Source organism: Triturus cristatus, chromosome 4_2, assembly GCF_964204655.1.
Source record: "Triturus cristatus chromosome 4_2, aTriCri1.1, whole genome shotgun sequence".
Classification (NCBI taxonomy): domain Eukaryota; kingdom Metazoa; phylum Chordata; class Amphibia; order Caudata; family Salamandridae; genus Triturus; species Triturus cristatus.
In genome coordinates, this window is record NC_140586.1 from 326934013 (window position 1) to 326957788 (window position 23776).

Genomic DNA, 23776 nt, shown 5'->3' on the forward strand with positions numbered 1-23776 from the left:
AGCACTGCACTTACAATGTCTAAGAATGGGCTTAGACACTGTAGGAGCACAGGGCTCATGCACCTGTACCCTCACCACTGGTTTAGTGCACCCAGCTAGAGGGGTGACTGATCTATGCCAGGGCAGTGGTTTTGTGGGCATGGCACACAGTAATGTGTGCCATGTCGACTCTTCACTTTGTTCTGCACCAAGAGACAGAGCCTGCAAAGGCAGTGTGCGAGTGTCAGGGTACCGAACCTCTAAGGGTGGCACAATAAGTGCTGCAGCCCTTAGAGGCCTTCTCTGGTCACAGTGCCCTGGGTACCTGTGGTACCATTTATCAGGGGCTGACCTGTGGCCAGAGATGCCAATTGGATTTAGGTTTCAATGAAGTTTTAGGGAAAGAACATAGGCCCTGGATACCTGATTAGCATGAGCCCAGGGCCCACTCAGTCAAAGTACATTAGCATTCAGCAAAAAGTGGGAGCAACCATGCAGAAAGAGGGCACTTTTTCACAGATTCCTTACCTTTGAATTTCCCAGTTGCCAGGCTGGATCTGGAAACTTTTGCTCTAGTAATACCCTTTGCACATACCGTCAGGTGGCTCCATTCGGCTCCCCGCGACGTCATAGGGTTATGACGTCGCGGTCAACTAAATAGGCACCACCGAGGCACGCAGATGTCAGTTCTTTTCTTTCCACGCCAGTTAAGCACCAATCCGGTGAAGAGCTACCTCTCTGATGCCTGGGAAATTCAAAGGCAAAGAATCTGCAGCTAGATGTCTCTTATCAGATTTTTCTGTTGTACATCAGAAATAGATTATCTCATATCAAACTAAGGTTGAAATGGATTAGTAAAGAAATATGGTCAGTTCTCAGGGAAAGGATATTCCAGGTGGCTAATATAATGTGGAGTTTGGGAGTGTGAGTAAGATGGGGAGGTGGTGCATAGGATTTATATACTATCCGTATGGGTAAGTTACTTACCTGTAATCCTAGTTCTCTTCCAGGGGTATCCTCATCAAAGTCATAAGCACTGAATATTCCCGCCCATGTGCGGGGACCCCGGAAATAATAAAAATATACATGTAAAAAACATACATATATACAGCTCTGTATATGTATAAACATATATCATTTTTTCCAAGCAAATGCAGCCCCTAAAAAAGAAAGGCTAGGCAATGTATAAATACATATCCAATAAAACATATAGGTATAATAAAACACCTAAATCTCTTTTTTTTTTAATGAGGTAAACACTCATGAGAAAGCAAAAAAAAAAGAGAAAAACTGTGGGAAACACAGATCCACAACACATTGCTAGCCTGCAGGCTGCATTGCAATACAATACCATAGAGACTAAAAAGCCCTGTATAGGTAAAAACTGGCACCGTGCCTTTAAGGCAGCCCTGGCTTCCATATCCCATCATGCCTCAGGGGTGACAGTTAGGTCAGTTCTTTGCGGGACCGTAGTCCTAAACACAAAGATATATCCTTTCCATAGTGAATAATACACTTCTTCTCATTTGCCTGGGGAGGTGGGTGGGTTGCTTATGACTTTGATGAGGATACCCCTGGAAGAGAACTAGGATTACAGGTAAGTAACTTACCCTTCTCTTCCAGGGGATCCTCATCAATAGTCATAAGCACTGAATAGAGTAGCAAGCTCACCTTCCACCTGCAGGCAAATGAAAAAAAGATTGTACCACACATGGAGAAAGAGAATCATGAAAATGATTATGTATGGAACAGATTCCTCAAGGAGGCTTGTCCTACTTGAGTGTCTGCTCTGGTGTCCGAGTCCAGACAATAGTGTCTGGTAAAGGTGTGGACAGATCTCCAAGTGGCTGCCTTGCAGATCTCGGAGAGTGGGACATTATTGAGAAAAGCAGCGGTAGCCGCTTTTCCTCTTGTCGAATGAGCTTTAGGGCGTGCCCCCAATGGTTTCTGAGCCAGTTGGTAGGCCAATGTAATACATGAAACAATCCACCTAGCAATGGAACGTTTAGATGCAGCAAAGCCCATACGGACAACCCCATAGTTCACAAACAGTTGATCAGATTTCCTGACATTCTTAGTCCTATCTAGATAGAATTTTAGGACCCTTTTGACATCTAGAGAATGCAACGCCCTCTCTGCCGGAGAGGAGGGGTTGGGGAAAAAGGTTGGTAAGGAGATGGTTTGGTTTACATGAAACTCCGATACCACCTTAGGAAGGAACGAGGGATGAGTTCTCATCACTACCCTATTGAGATGAAACGTAGTGTAGGGTTCTTTAGAACAGAGGGCCTGTATCTCACTGACCCTCCGTGCTGAAGTGATGGCTATTAAAAAGGCTGTCTTCCATGTGAGGTGCTGTAGGGTAGCCTTATGAATAGGCTCAAAGGGAGAACCCATGAGCCTTGACAGAACCAAGTTTAGCTCCCAGGAAGGAGAGGGAGGTCTAACAGGGGGATAGACTTTGAGACCTTGCAAGAAATCCTTCACCACCTGCACCTTAAAAAATGACTGCTGTGAAGGCGAACGCCTGTATGCTGTTATGGCTGCTAGGTGAACCTTTATGGATGAAAATTTCAACCCTGCCCTCGCTAAATGTAGAAGATAGGGCAAAATTACATCCTCCTGGCATTCAGTTGGATCATAATGATGCTGAGCACACCATATATAAAACCTTTTCCACTTACAGAAGTAGGAGTGTCTTGTCGAAGGCCTCCTGGCTTCCTTCAGTATGGACATACACTCTTGAGGGAGGTTCAGATGGTCATACTGGAGGACTTCAGGAGCCATGCTGTTAAGCTCAGCGAGGGAAGGCTGGGATGGTAAATCTTCCCCCGCATCTTGGACAACAAGTCCGGCCTGCACGGCAGCCGCTTGTGGGAGCGGATCGACATGTGTAGGAGATCCGTGTACCACCACTGCCTCGGCCAGTCCGGTGCTATGAGTATCATCTTGGCTGATGAATTCTGCAACTTGGTCACCACCTTGGGGATTAGTGGGAGAGGCGGAAAAGCGTACACAAATGTCATTGACCAATTGATCAAAAGGGCATTCCCTAGGGATCCTGGTCGATGGTATCTTGAGGCGAAGCCTCGGCATTTTATGTTTTGCTCGTCCGCGAAGAGGTCCACTTGCGGACGCCCCCATTCCCCGAAGATGTCTTCTAACACCTCGTCGTTTATTACCCAGTCCTCTGGTTCTTGAAAATGCCGACTGAGTAAGTCCGCTTGCACGTTGAGTTCTCCTGGTAGGTGCACCGCTTTCAATGAGATGTTCCTTGCTAGGATCCAGTGCCACAGGGACTGAGCTTCCAGCGAGAGCGTCCTGGATCGAGTACCCCCCTGCTTGTTCAGGTAGTACATTGTGGTGGTATTGTCCGTCTGCACTAGAATGGTACTCGACGTGATCGCAGGCAGGAACGCTTTGAGGGCTAGGTGGACTGCCCTGAGCTCCAGCATGTTGATGTGGTACAACTTCTCGCTGCTGGACCACTGTCCCTGTGTTTGCAGAGACCCAAAATGCGCACCCCATCCCTGAAGGGATGCGTCGGTGATTACGGTCTGAGTTGGGGGCTCTTGATGGAAGGGGATCCCCACTTGTAGATTCATTGGCTTCAGCCACCACTTGACTGACAGCTTGGCTGCAGAGGAGAGGCAAACTTTTTCTTCCCACAGGGAGTTCCTTTGATCCCATTTGTCCTCGAGATCTTGCTGGAGAGGACGCATCCTTAGCCTGGCATTGGGCACTAGGAAAATGCAGGATGCCATGGCCCCTAGCAGAGATGAGATTTGCCTTGCCTACGACAGATTGTTGGTTATAATCTGTCTGCCTTTTAGAATAATGGATGACTGTCTTTCCTCTGAAGGAAACACTTTTCCTACTCCGGAGTCTATAGTTGCACCCAGGTAGTGGATCCTCTGCGTTGGTGAAAAATTGGACTTTTTGGCATTCACTCTGAGACCCAACTTGCGACACAAGTTCAGCCATAGCGACAGCTGTGACCGCACATTCTGAGGCGATGAGCCCTTTATTAGCCAGTCGTCTAGGTAGGGATAGACGAAGACTCCTGCGCGCCTCAGAGCAGCCGCTACTACTGCCACGCATTTTGTGAATACTCGAGGAGCTGACTTCAGGCCAAATGGGAGGACTTTGAACTGATAGTGAGAGTTGCCTACCACAAACCTGAGAAATTTTCGATGATCCCGCAGGATGGGAATATGGAAATATGCGTCCTGAAGGTCCAGCGAACACATCCAATCGCCGATCCGGAGAAGAGGATATATTTGGTGGAGCGCCAGCATGCGAAATTTCTCCTTTCTTATGTGTTTGTTCAGTATCCGTAGGTCTAAAATGGGTCTGAACTCTGCCTTCACACTCCTCTTTTGAATGAGAAAGTATCTGGAGTAAACTCCCTTTCCTCTTTGGTTTTTGGGCACCTTTTCTATTGCAGATTTGAGTAGAAGCGTCGCTACCTCTTCTCTGAGCTGCTTCAGATGCTGGGATGAATTGACAGGAGGAATTGATGGGGGGTGACTTCTGAAACGAAGTGAGTACCCATGACGCAGTATATTCAGGACCCACTTGTCCTTTGTGATGGATTGCCACTCTGGAAGATGATGTGCAACACTTCCTCCCACCGGAGCGGTGGACAGCATCGGAGGAAGCGGCTTCTCATTGCTTCCCCGGAGCTTTATTTCCAGCATTAGACTGCCTGTTGTTACCCCGTCCCCTGGATGGTTTGCGGGACTGGTATTGCTGTTTCTTTTGACCTTGCTGGTCCTGGTTCTTTTGCCAATGAGGGGTTTGAACCCTCTGTTGGTAATTGCGCCTGTCATTTCCCTTGCGGCGTCGAAACTCTTTTCTCTTTTCAAGCCAGACCGCTTTCATGGTCTCCAGCTCTGCCTTCATACGGGCCATTTCTTCGTCTGCATGGGACCCAAAAAGAGAACTACCGGAGAAAGGCAGATTTAGAATTCTTGCCTGCGCTTCCGGTTTCAAGGCCGTCAATCTAAGCCAAGATGATCTTCTGGCTGTGATCCCGTGTGCATATTCATGCGCTGCCAGTGTTGCCCCGTCCGCCGCTGCACTTATGACCTGGTTAGAAACCAGACTTCCCTCATGCAAAATTTCTTCAAAGTCCCGTCTGTCCTCTGATGGAACTTTGTCAATGAACCTCTGAAGAGAGTCCCATAATGATCTATCATAGCGCCCCAGAAGCGCTGAGGCACTGGCCACCTTTAAGCTCGAGGATGCTGAGCCGCAAACTTTCCTCCCCCAGGAGTCTTGCGTCTTACTGTCTTTATCTGGTGGCACCGTCGAAGACCCAGCTACTGCATGTGTCTTCCTGGCAGCGGCGGTGATGACAGAGTCCGGTGGAGGATCTGATTTTAGAAATAGAGGATCCTCCGGAGCTGGACGGTACTTTTTTAGAATCCTCGCCGGCGCCGTTTTGGTGGTTGCTGGCGTGAGAAAAATATCCATTACTGGTTGCAACAAACCAGGGACTAACGGCAATAACGGGCGTGACTCTGTGCGTTCATGAAGAGTTTCAAAGATTATGGATGAAGTGGTCTCCTGAACCGGCATAGGGATATTTAATTTTGCAGCTCCTCTACACAACACTTCCTGAAACGTAGAAATATCATCCACCGGAGATACCCGAGAGGGTGGCGTCTCCGAGAGTGTCGGTGAATAATCCCTTCTGGATGATCTAGAAGAAGGGGAGGTAGAAGGGGTCCTACGGCGCCTTCTCTCTGATCTGGTCGACTCTCTTCTGCGGGGGCGTGGGGGGGGGAGAAGACCTGGATCGCCTTCTTGGTGTTCGAGAGTGACCTCGAGATTCTCTTCCCCGAGAACTTGGTCTGATCGGTCTCGCTGGGAATTCAATGCCCCTTAATCTTGTTAGTGATGCCCTTACTGCGTCAGGCATAGCAGAGTCCTGAGGCATCTCCCTTACGGGACTCTGAGGTACCGCATTGTCCTCTTCCTGCGAACTTTCCTCTCTTGCAGGTACTGGAGATTGATGCACAAGCTCTGGTGATTCGGATCTTGAACTTGAGCCCTCTGATCCTGAAGGCGAGATATAGGACGCGGTGACTCAGGAGTTGTATATATCAGTCTATGAGGGGATTTGCGCCTTGAGACTGGTCGAATCGTAAGGCGAACATGTGACACCTCCTGCGCACCCTCAGCAGAGGGCTGCCTCGACGGTGATAGGCCTATCACCGGAGATCTTGGACTCGAATCCTCGAAGCTCAGAGCTTCTTGTCTCGACGTCGAGATTATCTTCGACGGAGGCCTTATGTACCTCTCCAAAGCTTTGGAGACCTGTGAGGACGGAGGCACCTGCCTCGACGTCGACTCCGACGGAGGCCCTTGCCTCGACGTCGGTCTTGACGGAGGCATCTGCCTCGACGTCGACTCCGACGGAGGCCCCTGCCTCGACGTCGGCCTTGACGGAGGCGCCTGCCTCGACGTCGACTCCGACGGAGGCGTCTGCCTCGACGTCGTTCTTGGCAGAGACTTCTGTCTCGACGTCGAATGCTCCAACGACGTCGAAAGCCTCTTCGCCGACGAACGATGTTTCCTCGACGGCGATCTTGATTTTGACGGCGATCTTGGTCTCGACGTTGACTGTGTAGATCGCCTACGTACTTCTTGCGACGTCGACTGATGGCTCGCAGACCTCGACGTCGAACGATGTCTTTCCTTCGACGACGAACGATATCTCTGTGCAGACGTCGATCGATCCTCTCTTGACGTCGACAGATGCTTTTTCGACGTTGAACTGTGGCGCCGAGTCCTCGACGCCGATCTTTTAGACGCCGTCGAACGCATTCGCTTCGACGCTGAATCTAAAGTCGACGATGATTTTCTCTTTGCAGCATGACTTCCCCTTGACTCCTCACCTCTCAGCGACGATCCCGCTGCTGGAGTCTTCGACGCCGAGCCCGACGTCGATGGGGAGCAAACAGGGACCAACTGCTTCGACGTCGACCGTTCTGCTAAGCCGTACAGTCTAATCCTCTCCCTCTCCTTTAAAGTCCTTTTGGAAAGGTCTTTACAAAGATGGCATGTTGCTGGAGAGTCAGAGTCCGGCAGACAGATAATACACACCTCATGTGTGTCTGAAGCAGCCTTCTTTTTTCCACAAGATGGACATGGAATAAATAAAGAAGGCATTTTTCTGACAAAATAGCAAAAAAAAAAATCAGTCAGAAAAACACAATATACCAACTTCCTCTCAGATGTTATAAGAAGAAGTCCAAAAAATCTTTAAGTTGTAATAATTCTTGACTAAAGAGTCAAAAAAGAAGAGAGCTGAATTCCAGGGTCCTGACTGAAGGAGCCGGAAAGAACAACTGACCTAACTGTCACCCCTGAGGCATGATGGGATATGGAAGCCAGGGCTGCCTTAAAGGCACGGTGCCAGTTTTTACCTATACAGGGCTTTTTAGTCTCTATGGTATTGTATTGCAATGCAGCCTGCAGGCTAGCAATGTGTTGTGGATCTGTGTTTCCCACAGTTTCTCTTTTTTTTTTTGCTTTCTCATGAGTGTTTACCTCATTAAAAAAAAAAGAGATTTAGGTGTTTTATTATACCTATATGTTTTATTGGATATGTATTTATACATTGCCTAGCCTTTCTTTTTTAGGGGCTGCATTTGCTTGGAAAAAACGAAAAGTTTCTTACCTGTCGGTGTAGTTTTGCAGCTTGAAGATCTTTCTGGATTCACTATGCTGTGCATTATTCCGCGATCTTGTGGTTGGGTCCGGATTCGTAGTCTTTCCTTTGTTTTTTTTTTTTTTTTTTTTGTAGCCCAGGTGGGCGTCGACGTCCACCATTTGGTGCACCTCCCGTGACGTCGTCGTGCTTCCTGCGGAAGTCCCACCTTTGGGGCGCCATCTTCGGGTTCTTTTTTCCCTGTTTTTTTTTTTTTTTTTTTTAACCCTAGGCGATTGATTAATCCTTTTGTCCATATTTCTGTACGTATCCACTTTTTTGATCCTATCCATTTCACCCCCTCTTCCTCCAGCCTCATCTTCCTGGCGGAGGTGGGTGGGTTCGCTAGTGAATCCAGAAAGATCTTCAAGCTGCAAAACTACACCGACAGGTAAGAAACTTTTCGTTTTGCAGCGTGAATCTTTCTGGATTCACTATGCTGTGCATAGATTTTGTAGCGGTTTTCCTATTTTTGTGGTGGCTGGGTGGAAGATGATCGCTGGTCGTTGAAAATGTGTTGTAGCACCTTCTGTCCGACCTGTGCTTCCTTATTCATTTGAATGTCCACGCAGTAGTGCTTTGTGAACGTGTGCACAGATGCCCAAGTTGCTGCGAGACAAATGTCTTGGATGGGCGTGTTTGCCAGGAAGGCAACTGTGGCCCCCTTCTTCCTTGTGGAGTGAGCTTGTGGCCCCTCCGTTAGCTCCTGTCCAGCCTGTTTGTGACAGAATTGGATAGTGAGGGCAATCCACCTAGCGATGGTGCCCTTGGTCACTGGTCTACCCATGAAGCTAGTAGCAAAGGACACAAACAGCTGCTTCGACTTCCTGAGTTCTTTGGTTCTTTCAATGTAGTGCATCACCGCTCTTCTGGCATCGAGGGTGTGCAGGGCCTTTTCTGCATTTGTAGTCGGGTTTTGGAAGAAACTCGGTATCTGTATACTCTGATTCATGTGAAACGCCGACACTACCTTGGGCATGAAGTGTGGGTCCGTCCTCAGGACTACCCTGTCCTTGTGAATTTGAATGTAGGGCTCCTGTAGCGTTAGTGCTTGAAGCTCGCTCACTCTGCGTAGTGAGGTTATGGCCACTAGAAAGGCAGTCTTCATCGTCAACATTTGTAGATTGGCCTTGTGAATGGGTTCAAACGGCGCCTTCATGAGCTCCGTCAGAACCACGTTTAAATTCCATGCCGGCGGCGGCAACCTTTTCGGGGGTGCCATTCTTTTGGCTCCCTCCATGAATCTCTTCACCACCTGCGAGCTGAAGAAACTTCCACCCTTCTCACCTCTGGTGTAGGCAACGATCGCTGCTAGGTGCACCCTTAGGGAGCTCGAGCAGAGGTTACTCTTTAGAAGGTGTGTGAGGTACCTCAGCACCGTTGAGTCTCTTGTCATTCTGTTGTGCAGGCCCTTCTTCCTGCACCACACCGTGAATCTCTTCCACTTTGCGCTGTAGCACTTTCTTGTAGTAGGTTTCCTTGCCTCCCGTAGCACTCGCATAGTGCTCTGAGGTAACCTTAGGTGTGCGAACTCTAGGTCTTCAGGAGCCATGCTGCTAGGTTGAGGGTCTCTGGCTCTGGGTGCAGGACCTCCCCGTTTTGCATTGAGAGCAGGTCTTTTCTTCGCTCGAACCTGTACGGATTGCCTTGCGCCATTTCTTGAATCTGTGAGAACCATGTCTGCCTCGCCCACTGTGGGGCCACCAGGATCAGAGTCATGTTGCTGGTTCTGCACTTGTCGAGCACTCTGTGCAACAGGGGTATCGGTGGAAAGGCGTAGGCAAATGTCCTCGACCAGCTTATCCATAGGGCATTTCCCTTGGATTGCTGATCTGGTTGCCTGGACGCGAAGCTTTGGCATTTTGCATTGTGGCGTGTTGCAAAAAGGTCTATTGTGGGAGTCCCCCATCTCCGGAAGAGTTTCTCCGTTTCCTGGCCATTGAGCTCCCACTCGTGCGATGCTGAGGTCTGCCTGCTCAGCCAGTCTGCCTCCACATTGTCCTTCCCCGGTAGGTGAATTGCCAGTAGATCTATCCTGAGAGGTATGGCCCATCTCCAAATCTCCTGAGCTAGGGATGAGAGGGGAAACGACTGTGTCCCCCCTTGTTTGTTGATGTAGAACATCGCCGTGGTGTTGTCTGTCTGCACCAACACCCTCTGCCCGCACAGGTGTCTCTGGAATGCCTTCAGGGCTAGCAGTATTGTTTTCAACTCGGGGTAGTTGATGTGGCGGACCGCGTCTGCCGGAGCCCATAGACCCCTCACTCTGAGGTTGTCCATGTGCGCTCCCCATCCCATCTGCGATGCGTCCGTGGTAATGGTCACTGTTGGGCTTGGTGGTGTCAGGCTTCTCCCTGTTGTTATGTTGTCTCTGTTCCACCAAGTTATCTCCTCCTGCACTGCGTGCGTAACAACCACTAGATCCTCCCAACTTCCGTTTGCTTGTGACCATTGCTGTTGCAGCCATTCCTGGAATGGTCTCATGTGCAGGCGTACATTCGGCACCAGCTGGATACAGGACGCCATCATCCCCATCATCTTGCTCACCGCCCTCACTGTCAGAGCTCGCCCCTTCTGGTAGAGCTGCGTCTCCTTCAGTAGGGCATCTGTCCTCCTGTCGCTGGGCACTACTGTACTGTTGAGGGAGTTGATCTGTGCCCCCAGGAAAATCTTTACCTGCTCCGGTTCCAGCGATGATTTTCCCCAGTGGATGGAAAATCCCAGATTTGTGAGGGTGTCCGTTACGCGATTTGCGTGCCTCTCGCACTTCTCGCGTGAGTTTGCCTTGACCAGCCAGTCGTCCAAGTAGGGGTATACGTGTATGCCCTGCTTTCGTAGGTGTGCCGCTACCGCCGACAGGCATTTTGTAAAGACCCTTGGCGCTGATTTTAATCCGAAGGCCAGGGTTGTGAACTGGTAGTGTTCCTGTTCGATGTTGAATCTTAGAAGGCCCTTGTGCCTTCTGTTTATTGGGATGTGAAGGTAGGCATCCTTGAGGTCCACGGTGACCATGAAGTCCCCTTCTCTTATCTGTGGCAGTACCTCCTGCAGTGAAGTCATTTTGAACCTTTGTGTTTTGACGAACTTGTTTAGGTACCGGAGGTCCAGTATGGGTCTGAGGTCTCCGTCTACCTTCGGAACCACGAAGTAGTTTGAGTAGACCCCTTTGTTGCGTTCCCTGAACGGCACTGTCTCTATGGCTCCCTTTTGCAGGAGTTTCCGTGTTTCTTCTCTGAGTATTGCCAGTTCTTGGGCCGATCTCTGTCTTCCCTTCGGCTTTCTGTTTGGAGGTCTTTTCTCCAAGTCTACGCAGTATCCGTACTGCACGATGTTCCGTATCCACTTGTCTGTGGTTATGCGCCGCCACTCCTGAAGGTAGAACCTCAGCCTTCCGCCTACCGGTGACGTATGCTCGTAGGCTCTTGAATCTTCTCTTCCCCCTGATGACACCTTTTTGCGCCTCACCCTTGGGGGCCTGACGAGGGTGGGCGTCTTCTTGCGTGCTGAGTCACTTCGAGGAGGGCTGATCGCCCCCTCTCCTCCTTTGGCCACGTCCGTTCCCTCTCCCTCGAAAGGACTGGCCCCGAGGTTGATATTGCCAGCTTTGCTTCTGCTGACTTTGTCCGTGACCTTCGCCCTGCTGACCTTGTTGGAACGCCTGGTGCGACGTCCCCTGTTGGCTTCCACCCCTACCGTAGGGTCTCCTCGAGGGATTTCCTCGTCTCATTCCCCTCAGCTGCAGGGCCCCCATGGACCTCGCTGTCTCGTTCTCCTTCTTGAGCTGGGTGAGCTTCTCGTCCACCGTTGCTCCGAACAGTGTCTCTCCGTTGAAGGGAGTGCCCAGGATGTTGTTCTGCACTTCCGGTTTGAATCCCGAGATTCTTAGCCATGCATGCCTCCTTTCTGTGACCCCTATGGCCATGAGTCTTGCTGAAGTCTCTGCCCCATCCAACGCCGTCTTTATACAGGAGTTGGCGATGTTCTTGCCTTCATCTACCAGGTGAGAGGCTCTCTGGCGGTATTCTTCGGGGAGGTGCTTTACTAGCTCCCCCATTTCATCCCAGTGTTGGTACTGGTGTCTATTTAGGAGTGCATTTGAATTCGCCATGCGCCAGTGCATTGCGGCGTTCCTCTCGACCTTTCTGCCTGTGAGGTCGATTCTCCTGCTCTCTTTATCTGGAGGTGGGCCCGAGGTTGCTGGCACGTTGGCCCTTCTCCTGGCCGTGGAGGCAATGATGGAGTCTGCGGTGACGCTACCCTTGATGTAAGGTGGGTCCAGGGAGGAGTGTTTATACTTTTTCTCTGTCCTGGGCGTGATCGACCGACAGGTGGCAGGCTCCTTGAAGGCTTCTCTCCCCTGGTTCATCACGCTTTGTAGCATGGGGAGGAACTGGCTCCTAGTCTGGATGGGGAGCAGTGTTTCGACGAGAAAATCTGCTTTCGGCCTCTCCTCGTCGAGCTTGACGCCGAAGGCCATTGCTGCGCTCTTCACCACCATATTGTACACCCCGATGTCGTCTGGTGGCGAAGGCCTCGAGGGGTACGTGTCCACGGCCTCCTCCGGGTTTTCGGTGTCGAGATCTTGCCATTCGACGTCGTTGCCGGTAGATGTCGCCGATTCGAAGAACGATTGTTGGTCTTCTTCCTCGGCTTCTTCCTCATAATAGGGCTCCTCTTCCTCTTCGAGGTCCCTTGTCAGCCCTTCGGCGTCGAACTCCTCCTCGACTTCGACGACGTCCGCCGATGAAACCGTTGGAATCTTGAATTCCTTCATCCTGGCGTCGAACTCCTTCTTCCTTTGAAGGATGTTCTCCATTTCGGCCTCGAGCCGCCTCTTCTTTTTCTCCATTTCGGAGATGCTTTCGGCGTCGACCGCGGGCCTTTTCGATGAAACTTGCGTCGACGTCGAACGTTCTTTCTGCGTCGATCGGCCCGTTTCATGGGATGATTTCGACGACCCTTGCCTTTCGGCGTCTTTCTGCGCCAGGGAGTCCTTTTGTAAGGATCCGCTGGGCCTTTTGTCCGAAGTTCCCCCTTTGGACGTCGAAGTTTTCGGCGCCGGGGCTCCCTTCGTGGACCTTGACTCAGTTTTTCTCGAGTCACCCTCGTGTTTTCGAGGTGTTTTTTGATTTGCGCTCGACGATTCTCTTACCTCGTCTTCTTTCTTCTTGTCGGTCTCTACGACCGTGAAGTTTTCGGCTGCCTCGGCGACGTTGTCCTCGTCGTCCGTGTCGAGGCCCAGCGCGTAGAGTGTCGGGGGTTTTCCTTGGCCCTCCATGTTGGCGTTGGCTCTCCTCTGCCTCTCTCTCACCCTGAGTGTCTTCGGCGTGAAGACTGAGCAGGCGTTGCAGTCGATACTCTGATGATCCACCGGTAGGCAGAGGTTGCAGACCGGATGCAGGTCTTTCTGCGCGAACTTGTGGTGGCAGTTTGGGCAGAACTTGAATGGCGTCTTGTCCATTTCGCTCAGGGTCTCTGAGCGTGCATTCTCCAAGGTTGTCGAAGAAAAAGGCTCGCTGGTCTTCTTTCTTCGCGTTCCTGTCGAAATCTGTTCTTTCCTGATGTCTTCTCTTGATTCTATCGATGAAACTCGCTTTTCTTCCTTCTTCCTCCGAGTGAACTTCTGGAGCTTCCCGATGACGATCCAGACCCAACGGCGGAAAAAAGAATCTGAAGATGGCGCCCCAAAGGTGGGACTTCCGCAGGAAGCACGACGACGTCACGGGAGGTGCACCAAATGGTGGACGTCGACGCCCACCTGGGCTACAAAAAAAAAAAAAAAAAAAAAACAAAGGAAAGACTACGAATCCGGACCCAACCACAAGATCGCGGAATAATGCACAGCATAGTGAATCCAGAAAGATTCACGCTGCAAAATGATATATGTTTATACATATACAGAGCTGTATATATGTATGTTTTTTACATATATATTTTTATTATTTCCGGGGTCCCCGCACATGGGCGGGAATATTCAGTGCTTATGACTTTGATGAGGATCCCCTGGAAGAGAAAAAACGTTACATGCAAAGGAATGTTTCCAAAAAGAGAGCTATCTGTAGGTTGATCACATCGTGGTGCAAACAAACTGCAGCTAGAAAAGGGGAAAGCATTAGAAAGTAACATCATATGTGCAGCTATTCTTAATATAAAAAAAAAAAAAACAAGGGGTTTTGTTTCAAAAATATGTCCTGCACGCAAGAAAATAAAGAGGCAGAGGGAAGCAATACATACCTTGAGGGTGAGGTCGACTGTAGCGGGAGAGGCCGGTGTTAGGTTGGAGCTCTGTTGTATAGTTTCCCTCCTAGGCAAGGGTAGGGTGTGGGACAGGGGCACCTGAAAGGCAGGCAACACACATCACATTCTAAACGACTATGGCCTCGTAAGTCATAAATGTAGAAAAAAGCAATACTAATTAACACCCAAAAAATAAAACACAAACCTTTTCAATGCTTGAGCATGTTAAAAACATTGGTTATAAGAAAAAGGTTGTTTGCAAAAGGCAAAGAAAAATTACAGCAGGCGGCAATTCTTAGCAAGGGAAATAAGAGATAACTAATGATACTAGAAGGGAATAAAATACTTTGTCTAGTGTATCTTAACACTGCTCCCATTGCTAGACAATGACAGGTCTATTTCAGAACTGCTTATTGTTTTTGGTAAAAGAGGATAACAGCCCTCTTTCACCATTCAATCAATTAGAACGTGGGCAAATCTTGCAATACGAGAGCTCCTTTAGGGTTTCTGGCTCATTTGGCCACTAAACCGTCCTCAATCATGGTATATTTTTTATCAACCCAAATGAATTGATCCCAACAATTCCTCAAGCTTTGAGCCACAAACTCAAACAGTACGCCACATGATTTTATAAAAAGTCATAGCTTGTAGAGTCCAATGTAGCACAATTGGTATACTCACATATCCCACACAACTAACATTTGTAACATATAACAACATTTCAGAGCAAAAATTGTTGCAACACAATGACAAGTCGGATTATGATATAAATCCATCACAGTGAAGAATACCTAATCGGCCGCTATGAGACAAAGAACAACGTACATTGATTACTCATGCCAGAGAAATAAAGAGACCGGGAAGTAATGGGCTTGATAAAAGTAAAGAACAAATTCACAAAAGATTTCATGAGACAGCAAAGCCACTGAACTTGTTACAAGTCATAATTAGTAAACGTTCCATTATAAAAAGATGAGCATCTAAGGTGTTTCAACACAGTTCAGAGTGTGTCCAATCTGTTCATTGGTACTCCATACCACAAGAGGAATATTCAAGATGGAAGCCAGATAAGATAATGGAGTGCTCGGCTGAAAACAAAGGGTGTTATCATCGGTCTCAGATACATTTTTAACAAAATATTTTTATGGCATCCTAATCATAAAACAATGCACACGTTTGGAATGCTTTAGGATTAGAATTTCTTCAACCATATTACCAAAAGTATTTTATTGCATGTCAAGACCAACACTTTGATTGTGTGAAACGCCAAGTACGGCTTTTGAACAGATGATATACTATGGTCATTAAAATGGATTATCAATCATTTCACTGAAAGGAAGCCTTCCGATCAAGTCATAACCCTTTGCAAAACAGACATCTTAATGAAATTTTCAACCTGTACGAACTTCGAGAATAAGTTACTTACCTTGGGTAACACCTTTTCTGGTAGAGGCTAGATTCAGCCGCAGATTCCTTACCTAAATTATCATCAGGCCTCAGTCTGGATCCGGATTTTATTTTTTACAGCAACAATGTTGCCCCCAGGATGTGACGTCACAGTCCATATAAGTCCTCCCCTGACGTCAGTTTCTTCTGTGACTACTTACCGAGCTAAAACGTGGAGCCACTTACAGAAACTGCTATGGAAACAGTGCGCCCAAAAAGAATCTCCTCTGTTTGAAAGATGCTTATATTAATTATTATTAGTTATTTGGTTTATTTTTTACCAATGAAAGGCACGAGGGTGCGAAGAAGCGATCTGGAAGAAAAGAAGAATCAGTTCACAGAGCGGGGAGGATGGGTGGGTCAATAAGGAATCTGCGTCTAGATTTAGTCTCTAGCAAATAAGGCATTACCAAAGGTAAGTAACTTATTCATTTGATAGAGACACCTAGCCGCAAACTCCTTACCTTTGAATGAGATACCGGTAGGAAGCTGGCTTTGTATGGAAAATGCTACTTACCCAGTATGTATCTGTTCTTGGCATACCGAGCTGTAGATTTACATGCTTTGGATAGCCTGACATCTAGTGTTGGGTCTGGATGTATGCACTTTGTTTTTCTTCTAAGAAGTCTTTTCTAGTCACGAGGTAGGTGACTGCTCCTTTCGATCATAGTGCGTATGGGCATCAACTATATTGTTAGATTGTATTCCCGCAGAGGGCGATAATGGAGTTAGTCAGAGTTGTAGAAAGATGTTCATGTATATGTACCTAAATAAGATATCACTGCAACAGGTACCTGGGGAGGCAGGTGGGCGCATGTGAATCTACAGCTCTAACAGGCACATGCATCAAGCAAAATACCGGTCGCAAACGGGCAGATTCTCAGAATCTGACCCTTTGCTCCCGGTATTTTTGCATTTGGGATGCATCATCCCAAATGCAAAACTCGCTATTTAAGGAATCTCAAAATTGGGATTCCTTAAATAGCGATTGCATTTAAGGAATCCCTAATTGAGATTCCTTAAATGCAATGCATTACAGTTTAAAAAATAGCGATTTCGCTATTAGCGTGAGCAAATTACCATGAGGCTGGACCTCATGGTAATTTGCGAAAACTTAGAAAAATGCACTTATTTGCATTTTTCTAAGTTTCATGTTGCCCACACACATGCCCTTAGAGCATGTGTGTATGCAACATTTGTGCAGAGTGAACATACATGGGTGCAATAGGGTGTCACCCTTGCACCATCGAAATTGCGGGAGCAATTTGCGAGTACCTACTGGTACTCGCAAATTGCTCCCGCAATCTCTAATTCATTCCTATGGGCCTGGAGGCCCATAGGAATGAATGGGAAGACATTCCTTAATTGCGACTCGCAATTTGCTAGTCGCAATTAAGGAATTTGTGGGAATCGCTATTTCTTTAGCGATTCCTACATGCATAGGGTTTTGCTATTCCTTAATTGCGATTCCTTAATAATCGCTATTAAGGAATCGCAAAACACTATGATGATGCATGTGCCTGTAAATGCCAAGAACAGATGCATACTGGATAAGTAGCATTTTCCGTTTGAGACATGAGAGCTGGAGATCACATGCTTTGCATAGACTAAATAGCAGTGATCTCCCAAAACGGTGGCTAACCTGTAGCAGTGGTTTGAAATAGTGTAAAACTGTTTGGCCCACAGTAGCTCGCGGTCTTGCTAACACATCTATACAATAGTGTTTTGTGAATGTGAGATCGGTAGGCCCTGTTGCAGCTTTGCAGATGTTATCTATGGGGATATTTCCTAAGAATGCCATAGAAGCCCCTAGTTTGTCTGTGGAGGGCGCTCTAGGGGTAATTGTTAATGTTAGTTTTGATTTTGCATAGCATGTCTGAATGTATTTGACTATCCACCGTGCAATACTTGATTTTGATATGGGATTGCCTTTATGTGGTGGAGCAAAAGCCACAAAGAGTGGTTTTGTCTTACGGAAAGGTTTTTTACTGGTCTGAGTTCAGTCTGAGTGTTTGACATCATTTTCTGCCTGAGTGTGTACAACAAATGCTTAACACTACCCTCTGATTAGCCTTACTGCTCGCCCCCACTACCACAAATAGAGAGTAAGGTGCTATCTACTGTTACCTCTGTCTATCTTTGGGGTTCCACTGGACTCTGTGCACACTATACCTCATTTTGGTATAGTATATACATTGCCAGCTTCCTACAAATATTCATTCGTTGTAAGTACCATAGTGTTAATCGTGGTTTGATACACCTCGGTTGCATATAAAAAGTTAAAGGTTGCACTCTTAAGCCACTGGATTAGAACCGGGGTAAACAGGGGTGATAATCACAGTGATACATTTCTTGCATACGTGAAGTCATGCAAGACGTATTTGCGAGTTTAAACACTTGACTGGAGAATTATACCGAGCACTTTGGCAAACGGTCACATTATCCTGTCACATTGGCTTTACTAATTCCCTCACAATTATGACGTGTAAAGGTCAAAGAAGAAAGCATACATGGTGGTGATATTTAAAACTTAATGCAGTGTACTGACACCTTGAGATGTTAAGGTTTGGTTGATTTATTTTGTTTGAGTTATTTTTGATGGTTTTTTTTTTTTAACACAGTGCCCTCGAAGAAGGGTTGGGGTCCCAAAATGCATTGGGAAGTGGAATCCACATAGCAAGAATAACCGGATTGTAACAAGTTCAAAAAGCTTAGTATTGACATGCATAAGACTATGAAATGTATTTCAGAAAAACGTTTTTCAAACATTTGTGTAACTTTAATTGTGAATGAAATAAGTTAATTGAACAAACTCGCAAAAGCATTGGTGTACTTTGTTTAAATGGTATATTCAATACTTATGCTGTGCACAAGGGCTTCAGGTAAAACTTTGCTTGAATATAGTATGTTGAAACAGATGTGTGACGTATCAGCTCTTTACTTTTCTCTGCACCAAAACAAACAGCCTGCAATGGCAGTGTGTGGGTGTTAGGTTGCAGGGTCCTAAAGGTTGGCACAATAGCTGCTGCCGCCCTTAGAGTCCTTCCCTAGTCACAGTGCACTTGGTACCTATGGTACCTTTAACAGGCCAGAGATGCACCAATTGTGGGTACTAAACTTGTGAAAAGGAATATGCTACTTACCAGTATGCATCTGTTCTTGGCATGTAGAGCTGCAGATCTACACACTTTTGCATATATCGCCATCTGGTGTTGGGCCCGGATGTTTGCAGTTTGTTTTTCCTCTTGGAAAGTCTGTGGAAGTCAAGAGGTCGCGGGACTCCTCCTTTGGATGGTATTGCGCATGGGCTTCGGCTTCATCCTCAGATTGTTTTTCGCCAGCAGGGAAAGATGGAGCGTAGTAATAACAGTGAAGAAACCCATGTGTGTATCTAAATAAGATAAGCTGGAACAGATAGAGGTAGCCGGGGAGGCGGGTAGGCGTGTGTAGATCTGCAGCTCTACATGCCAAGAACAGATGCATACTGGTAAGTAGCATATTCCGTTCGAGGCATATGAGCTGCAGATTACACACTTTTGCATAGACTATATAGCAGTTCCCAACCTTAGCGGCGACCACCGTTATATCTGTTGCAGTTGTTTGAAATAATGTTTTGAGTACAGCCTGGCCCACACTAGCTTGTTGCTTAGTTTGCACATCTACACAATAGTGTTTGGTGAAAGTGTGCGGTGTCGACCATGTAGCTACTTTGCAGATATCATCTAATGGGATGTTCCCTAAAAAAGCCATGGACGCCCCTATCTTTCGTGTAGAATGGACTTTAGGGGGAACGGATAGCGTTCGTTTTGCTTTGTGGGAGCAAATCTGAATGCATTTTACAATCCACCTAGCTATCCCGGATTTTGAGATGGGGTTGCCCTTGTGTGGTGGAGAGAAAGAGACAAACAGTTGTTTGGTCTTGCGGAAGGGTTGTGTTCTCTCGATGTAGTAGAGTAAGGCTCGTTTGACATCTAGCGTGTGCAGAGCCCTTTCTGCAACGGTCTGTGGTTGCGAGAAAAAACTGGTAGTTCTACAGATTGGTTTAGGTAAAAGGGGAAGTGACTTTAGGTAGGAATTTTGGGTTGGTACGTAGAACAACCTTGTTATGGTGCATTTGAAGAAAAGACTCTTGTATGGTAAGTGCTTGTATCTCAATTACCCTTCTAAGGGAAGTGATGGCTACAAGGAAAGCTGTTTTCCATGTTAGGAATTGTAGTTCGCATTTGTGCAAAGGTTCGAAGGGAGGCCCCATTAGCCTTGTGAGAACGATATTTAAGTTCCACACAGGGGAGGGTGGTACTCTGGGGGGGAATTCTTTTTAGGCCTTCCATGAAGGCTTTAATGGCAGGTACTAGAGTGATAGATGTTGCCTGTTTTGTAAGTAAGCTGCAATTGCTGCGAGGTGTAGTCGAATGGACGTATAGGCTAGATTACACCTTTGTAGGTGGAGTAAGTAGCCTATGATGTGTTGAATGGACACGTCCAGGGGATTGATGGTTTTGTTATGGAAATAAACAACAAATCGTTTCCACTTGGCAGCGTAGCACGCTCTAGTGGTAGGTCGTCTAGCTTCTCTGATGATGTTCATACAGTCAGGGGGAAGATTTAGGTACCCAAATTCTAGGTTACAGGAGCCAGATCGCAAGGTTGAGCTGAGCTGGGTCCGGGTGTCTGATCTCTCCATGGTTCTGGGTTAGGAGGCATGGTGAGAGGTGTAGTTTTTGGTGCGGTACTACAGAGAGTTCCAGCAGCGTGGTGTACCACGGTTGTCTGGCCCACGTTGGAGCTACTAGGATTAGTGTGAGGGAGTGTTGTTGTAGTTTGCGCACCACTAATGGAATGAGTGGGAGAGGTGTTAAAGCGTACGCGAATTTGCCTGACCAGTTTATCCATATTGCATTTCCTTTGGACAATGGGTGTGGTTATCTGGCGGCAAAGCTTGGGCATTTTGTGTTTTCGTGGGTGGCAAAGAGGTCTATCTGTGGATGCCCCCATATTTGAAAGAACGGATTAAGAACTTGTGGGTGAAGTTCCCACTCGTGGATTTGTTGTGTCTGTCTGCTGAGCAGATCTGCCACGGTATTTTGGAATCCTGGGACATGTTGAGCTAGGAGAAAGATTTTGTGGGGAATTGCCAATCTCCATATGCTCTGTGCTAATTGAGAGAGCTGTGGAGAGAGTGTGCCACCTTGTTTTTGTATATAATACATGGCCGTCATGTTGTCTGTGTGAATGAGGACTGCCTTGCCTGAAATCTGTGTTTGAAAGGATTTTAGGGCTAAAAAGATTGCTAGTAACTCCAGATGGTTGATATGGAGTAACTTTTGTTGAGGCGTCCATGTGCCCTGCACGGTGAGATGTAATAGGTGAGCTCCCCAGCCGGAGAGCGATGCGTCCGTTGTTAGTATTATCTGGGGAACCGGGTCCAGGAACGGTCGACCTTTGGAAAGGTTTGTGGTGTTCCACCACTGCAGAGAGCGATGGGTGCGACCGTCTACCAACACCAGATCTGTCAGTTGACCTTGGGCCTGGTTCCACTGGTGCGCTAAGCACTCTTGGAGGGGACTCATCTGGAGTCTTGTGTGGGGCACTATGAAAATGCAAGAGGCCATCATCCCTATTAGTTGCATGAACACTCATGCTGTAAGGGAGTGTTGAGTTATGAATTTTTGACTTAAAGCCTGAATGCTTGCAATCCTGGCCGGATTGGGGTAGGCTATTGCTTTTGAGGTGTCTATGGTGGCACCGAGATATTGTTTTATGTGGGATGGTTGTAGCTGGGACTTTTGGTGGTTCACCGTGAAGCCTAGTTGGTGAAGTAGTTCGATTGTGGTGGAGGTGTGTTGTACACACTGATTGTATGAAGTGGCTTTTATCAGCCAATCGTCTAGTTATGGGAAGACGTGAATGTGCTGTCTTCTCAAGTGTGCCGCCACCACTGCCAGGCACTTGGTGAATACCCATGGTGCTGTTGTGACTCCTAACGGTAGCACTTTGAATTGGTAGTGTTGGCCGTCCACTACAAATCTGAGGTACTTTCTGTGAGCATGGTGCACTGGAATGTGAAAGTATGCATCTTTCAAGTCCAGAGTGGTGAGGAAGTCGTTTTGGGAGAGAAGCGGAAGTACCTGCTGAAGCATTACCATATGAAAATGGTCTGAGTGTATGTTATGTGTTTAGGGGCCGGAGATCTAGAATAGGTCGTAGAGTCTCGTCCCTTTTTGGTATGAGAAAATATAGGGAGTAGATCCCTATATTTTGTTGATTGACAGGAACGTGTTCTATTGCCTGTTTTTGTAGGAGGGAGATTACCTCCTGCTTCAGTAATTTTTAATGTTCTTGTGACATTGGACGTTGCCTGGGTGGAATGTTTGGGGGGGGTGGGTAGATGTTAGTTCTTGGCAGTAGCCTGACCGAATTATTTGGGTCACCCATTTGTCTGAGGTGATGGACGCCCAGACATGAAGGAAATTTTGGAGTCTGCCCCCGACCGGAGTGGATTGGTCTGGGGGGAGCGGGGGGGGGGGAAGTCATTGGGTAGGAGGTGCGGCAGAATGGGCGTTGTTTGTTTTGCCTCTGCCCTTGTTGATGTTACCCCTGTAGCCGCCTCTTTGGTAACCTTTTGTAAAGGTGGTCTGAGTAGGGGATTTATACGATGTGGACGCTGTGTCTGAGGAGTATCCTCTGGATGTACTCCGAAAGGAGGAGCGGCGAAAGGAGCGTCTGGGTGGGTGTGACTGTAAGGCCCCCATGGATTTTGCGGTATCCGTGTCTTTTTTCATTTTTTCTAAGGCCTCATCCACCTTTGGCCCAAATAGATGTTCCTGGTCAAAGGGATGGTTAAGGATGGAGGCTTGCACTTCTGGTTTAAAACCAGATACCCTTAAGCCAAGCATGGCGACGGAGAAGGACGCTGGTGTTGATGGACCAGGAGGCTGTGTCTGCTGCATCTAGGGCACAACGTATGGAGGTATTTGCGATTGTTTTACCTTCTTGAATTAACTCGTTGGCCCTAGCCTTATATTTTTCAGGGAGATGGTGCATTATGCTTTCCAACTCGTCATAGTGAGCCCTGTCATATCTGGCCAGTAGTGCCTGAGTGTTTGCTATACGCCATATGTTGGCCGCCTGGGATGCTGTGCGTTTGCCTGATGCATCTAGTAGTTTTGATCCTTTGTCAGGTGGTGGTGCATCACCTGACGCTTGTGAATTTGCCCTTTTACGTGCAGTAGATACTACTAAAGAATCTAGTGGCACTGGTCCTCTGATGTAGGAGGAATCTGAGGGAGCAGGTTTGTATTTTTTTTCAATACGTGGGTTAATGACCCTGGCTCTAACTGGGTCCTTAAAAACTTCTGGCGCATGCTTTACCACACCTTTGAGCATGGGCAGTATGGAGGTGGACCTATGTGCGGTATCAAATGTGTCTAGGAGGAAATCTTCCTCCACGGGGGTCGGTATGCAAGTCCACTCCGTAATAATGTGCCGCCCTTTGCAGAAGATGGTTGAACCCTAATGAATCTTCTGGTGGAGATGGTCTAGAAGGGTAAAGATCGTCTTGTGGGACGTTGGGGATATCTGGAATATTGTAATCGTCCCATGGGTCTGGGGATCCTGTAGGGGTGGGGTCCTGTGGCACATCCCCTATATCGTGATATGGGTCCCCCTGATCATCATCGTCTGGAGACGGGGTCGGAGAACGATGAGGTGGGGGTGGAGAAGGCGGAGGGGGTGGAGGGTATTCTGAACGGAGAGGTAGCAGAGTCCTTCCTCTTTGGAGGTGGAGGCGGAGCAGGCTTCTCCAAATGTCTCTTTTTGGTAGAGTGCGTCAAATCTCCAGTTTTTGGATCCTTGGTGATAGTTTTTTGTAAGGGATCCGGTGTAAATAGTTCTGGTGAGGTTATTTGGCCCTTCGGCGCCGAAGGCGTCGGGGCCGATGTCTTTTTAGGTTTTTCTGTGCCGGTTTGTTGCTTAGAACCCGGCGTGGGAACCTCCGGTCTCTTGGTCGGCGCCGAGATGGGCTTCGGCTTGGAAGTGTCGGTGCCGGTGGCCTTGTGTGGTTTGGTCGGTACCGAAGATGGCGTCGGTACTGAAGAGCTAGGTTTCGACCCCGAGGGCTTCGGTGCGGAGCTCGGTGTCGGGGTAGAGGCCGGTTTCTTATTCGGTGCCGAAGTGTGTCTGTCGGCTCCGCTGGTAGGCTGGCTCGAGTCTGAGCCACCGGAAGGCTTACTTGGCTTCTTCACCGGGCCCGAAGGTGGGGTGTGTGAAGCAGTGTCTCTGGTCTTGCTTAGGCCCGGAGGCGAAGGCGTGACCGAAACCTTTTTGGGTGTCGGTTTGGGGGGGGGGTGGTAGATTGGTACCCACGACCCTCTGCGCCGGAGTGATGTCTTCCAC

General features: G+C 47.9%; 1 protein-coding gene across 3 annotated transcripts in view; it reads right to left on the bottom strand.

Moving 5' to 3' along the window:
• PRRC2C (proline rich coiled-coil 2C) overlaps positions 1–23776 on the bottom strand; it is a 1321979-nt gene that overhangs the window by 437909 nt on the left and 860294 nt on the right. For all 3 annotated transcript variants that reach the window (XM_085601696.1, XM_085601697.1, XM_085601695.1), the window contains exon 23: positions 13934–14035. In XM_085601696.1, the coding sequence (XP_085457822.1) occupies positions 13934–14035 (102 nt within the window). The remainder of the gene's footprint in view (positions 1–13933; positions 14036–23776) is intronic.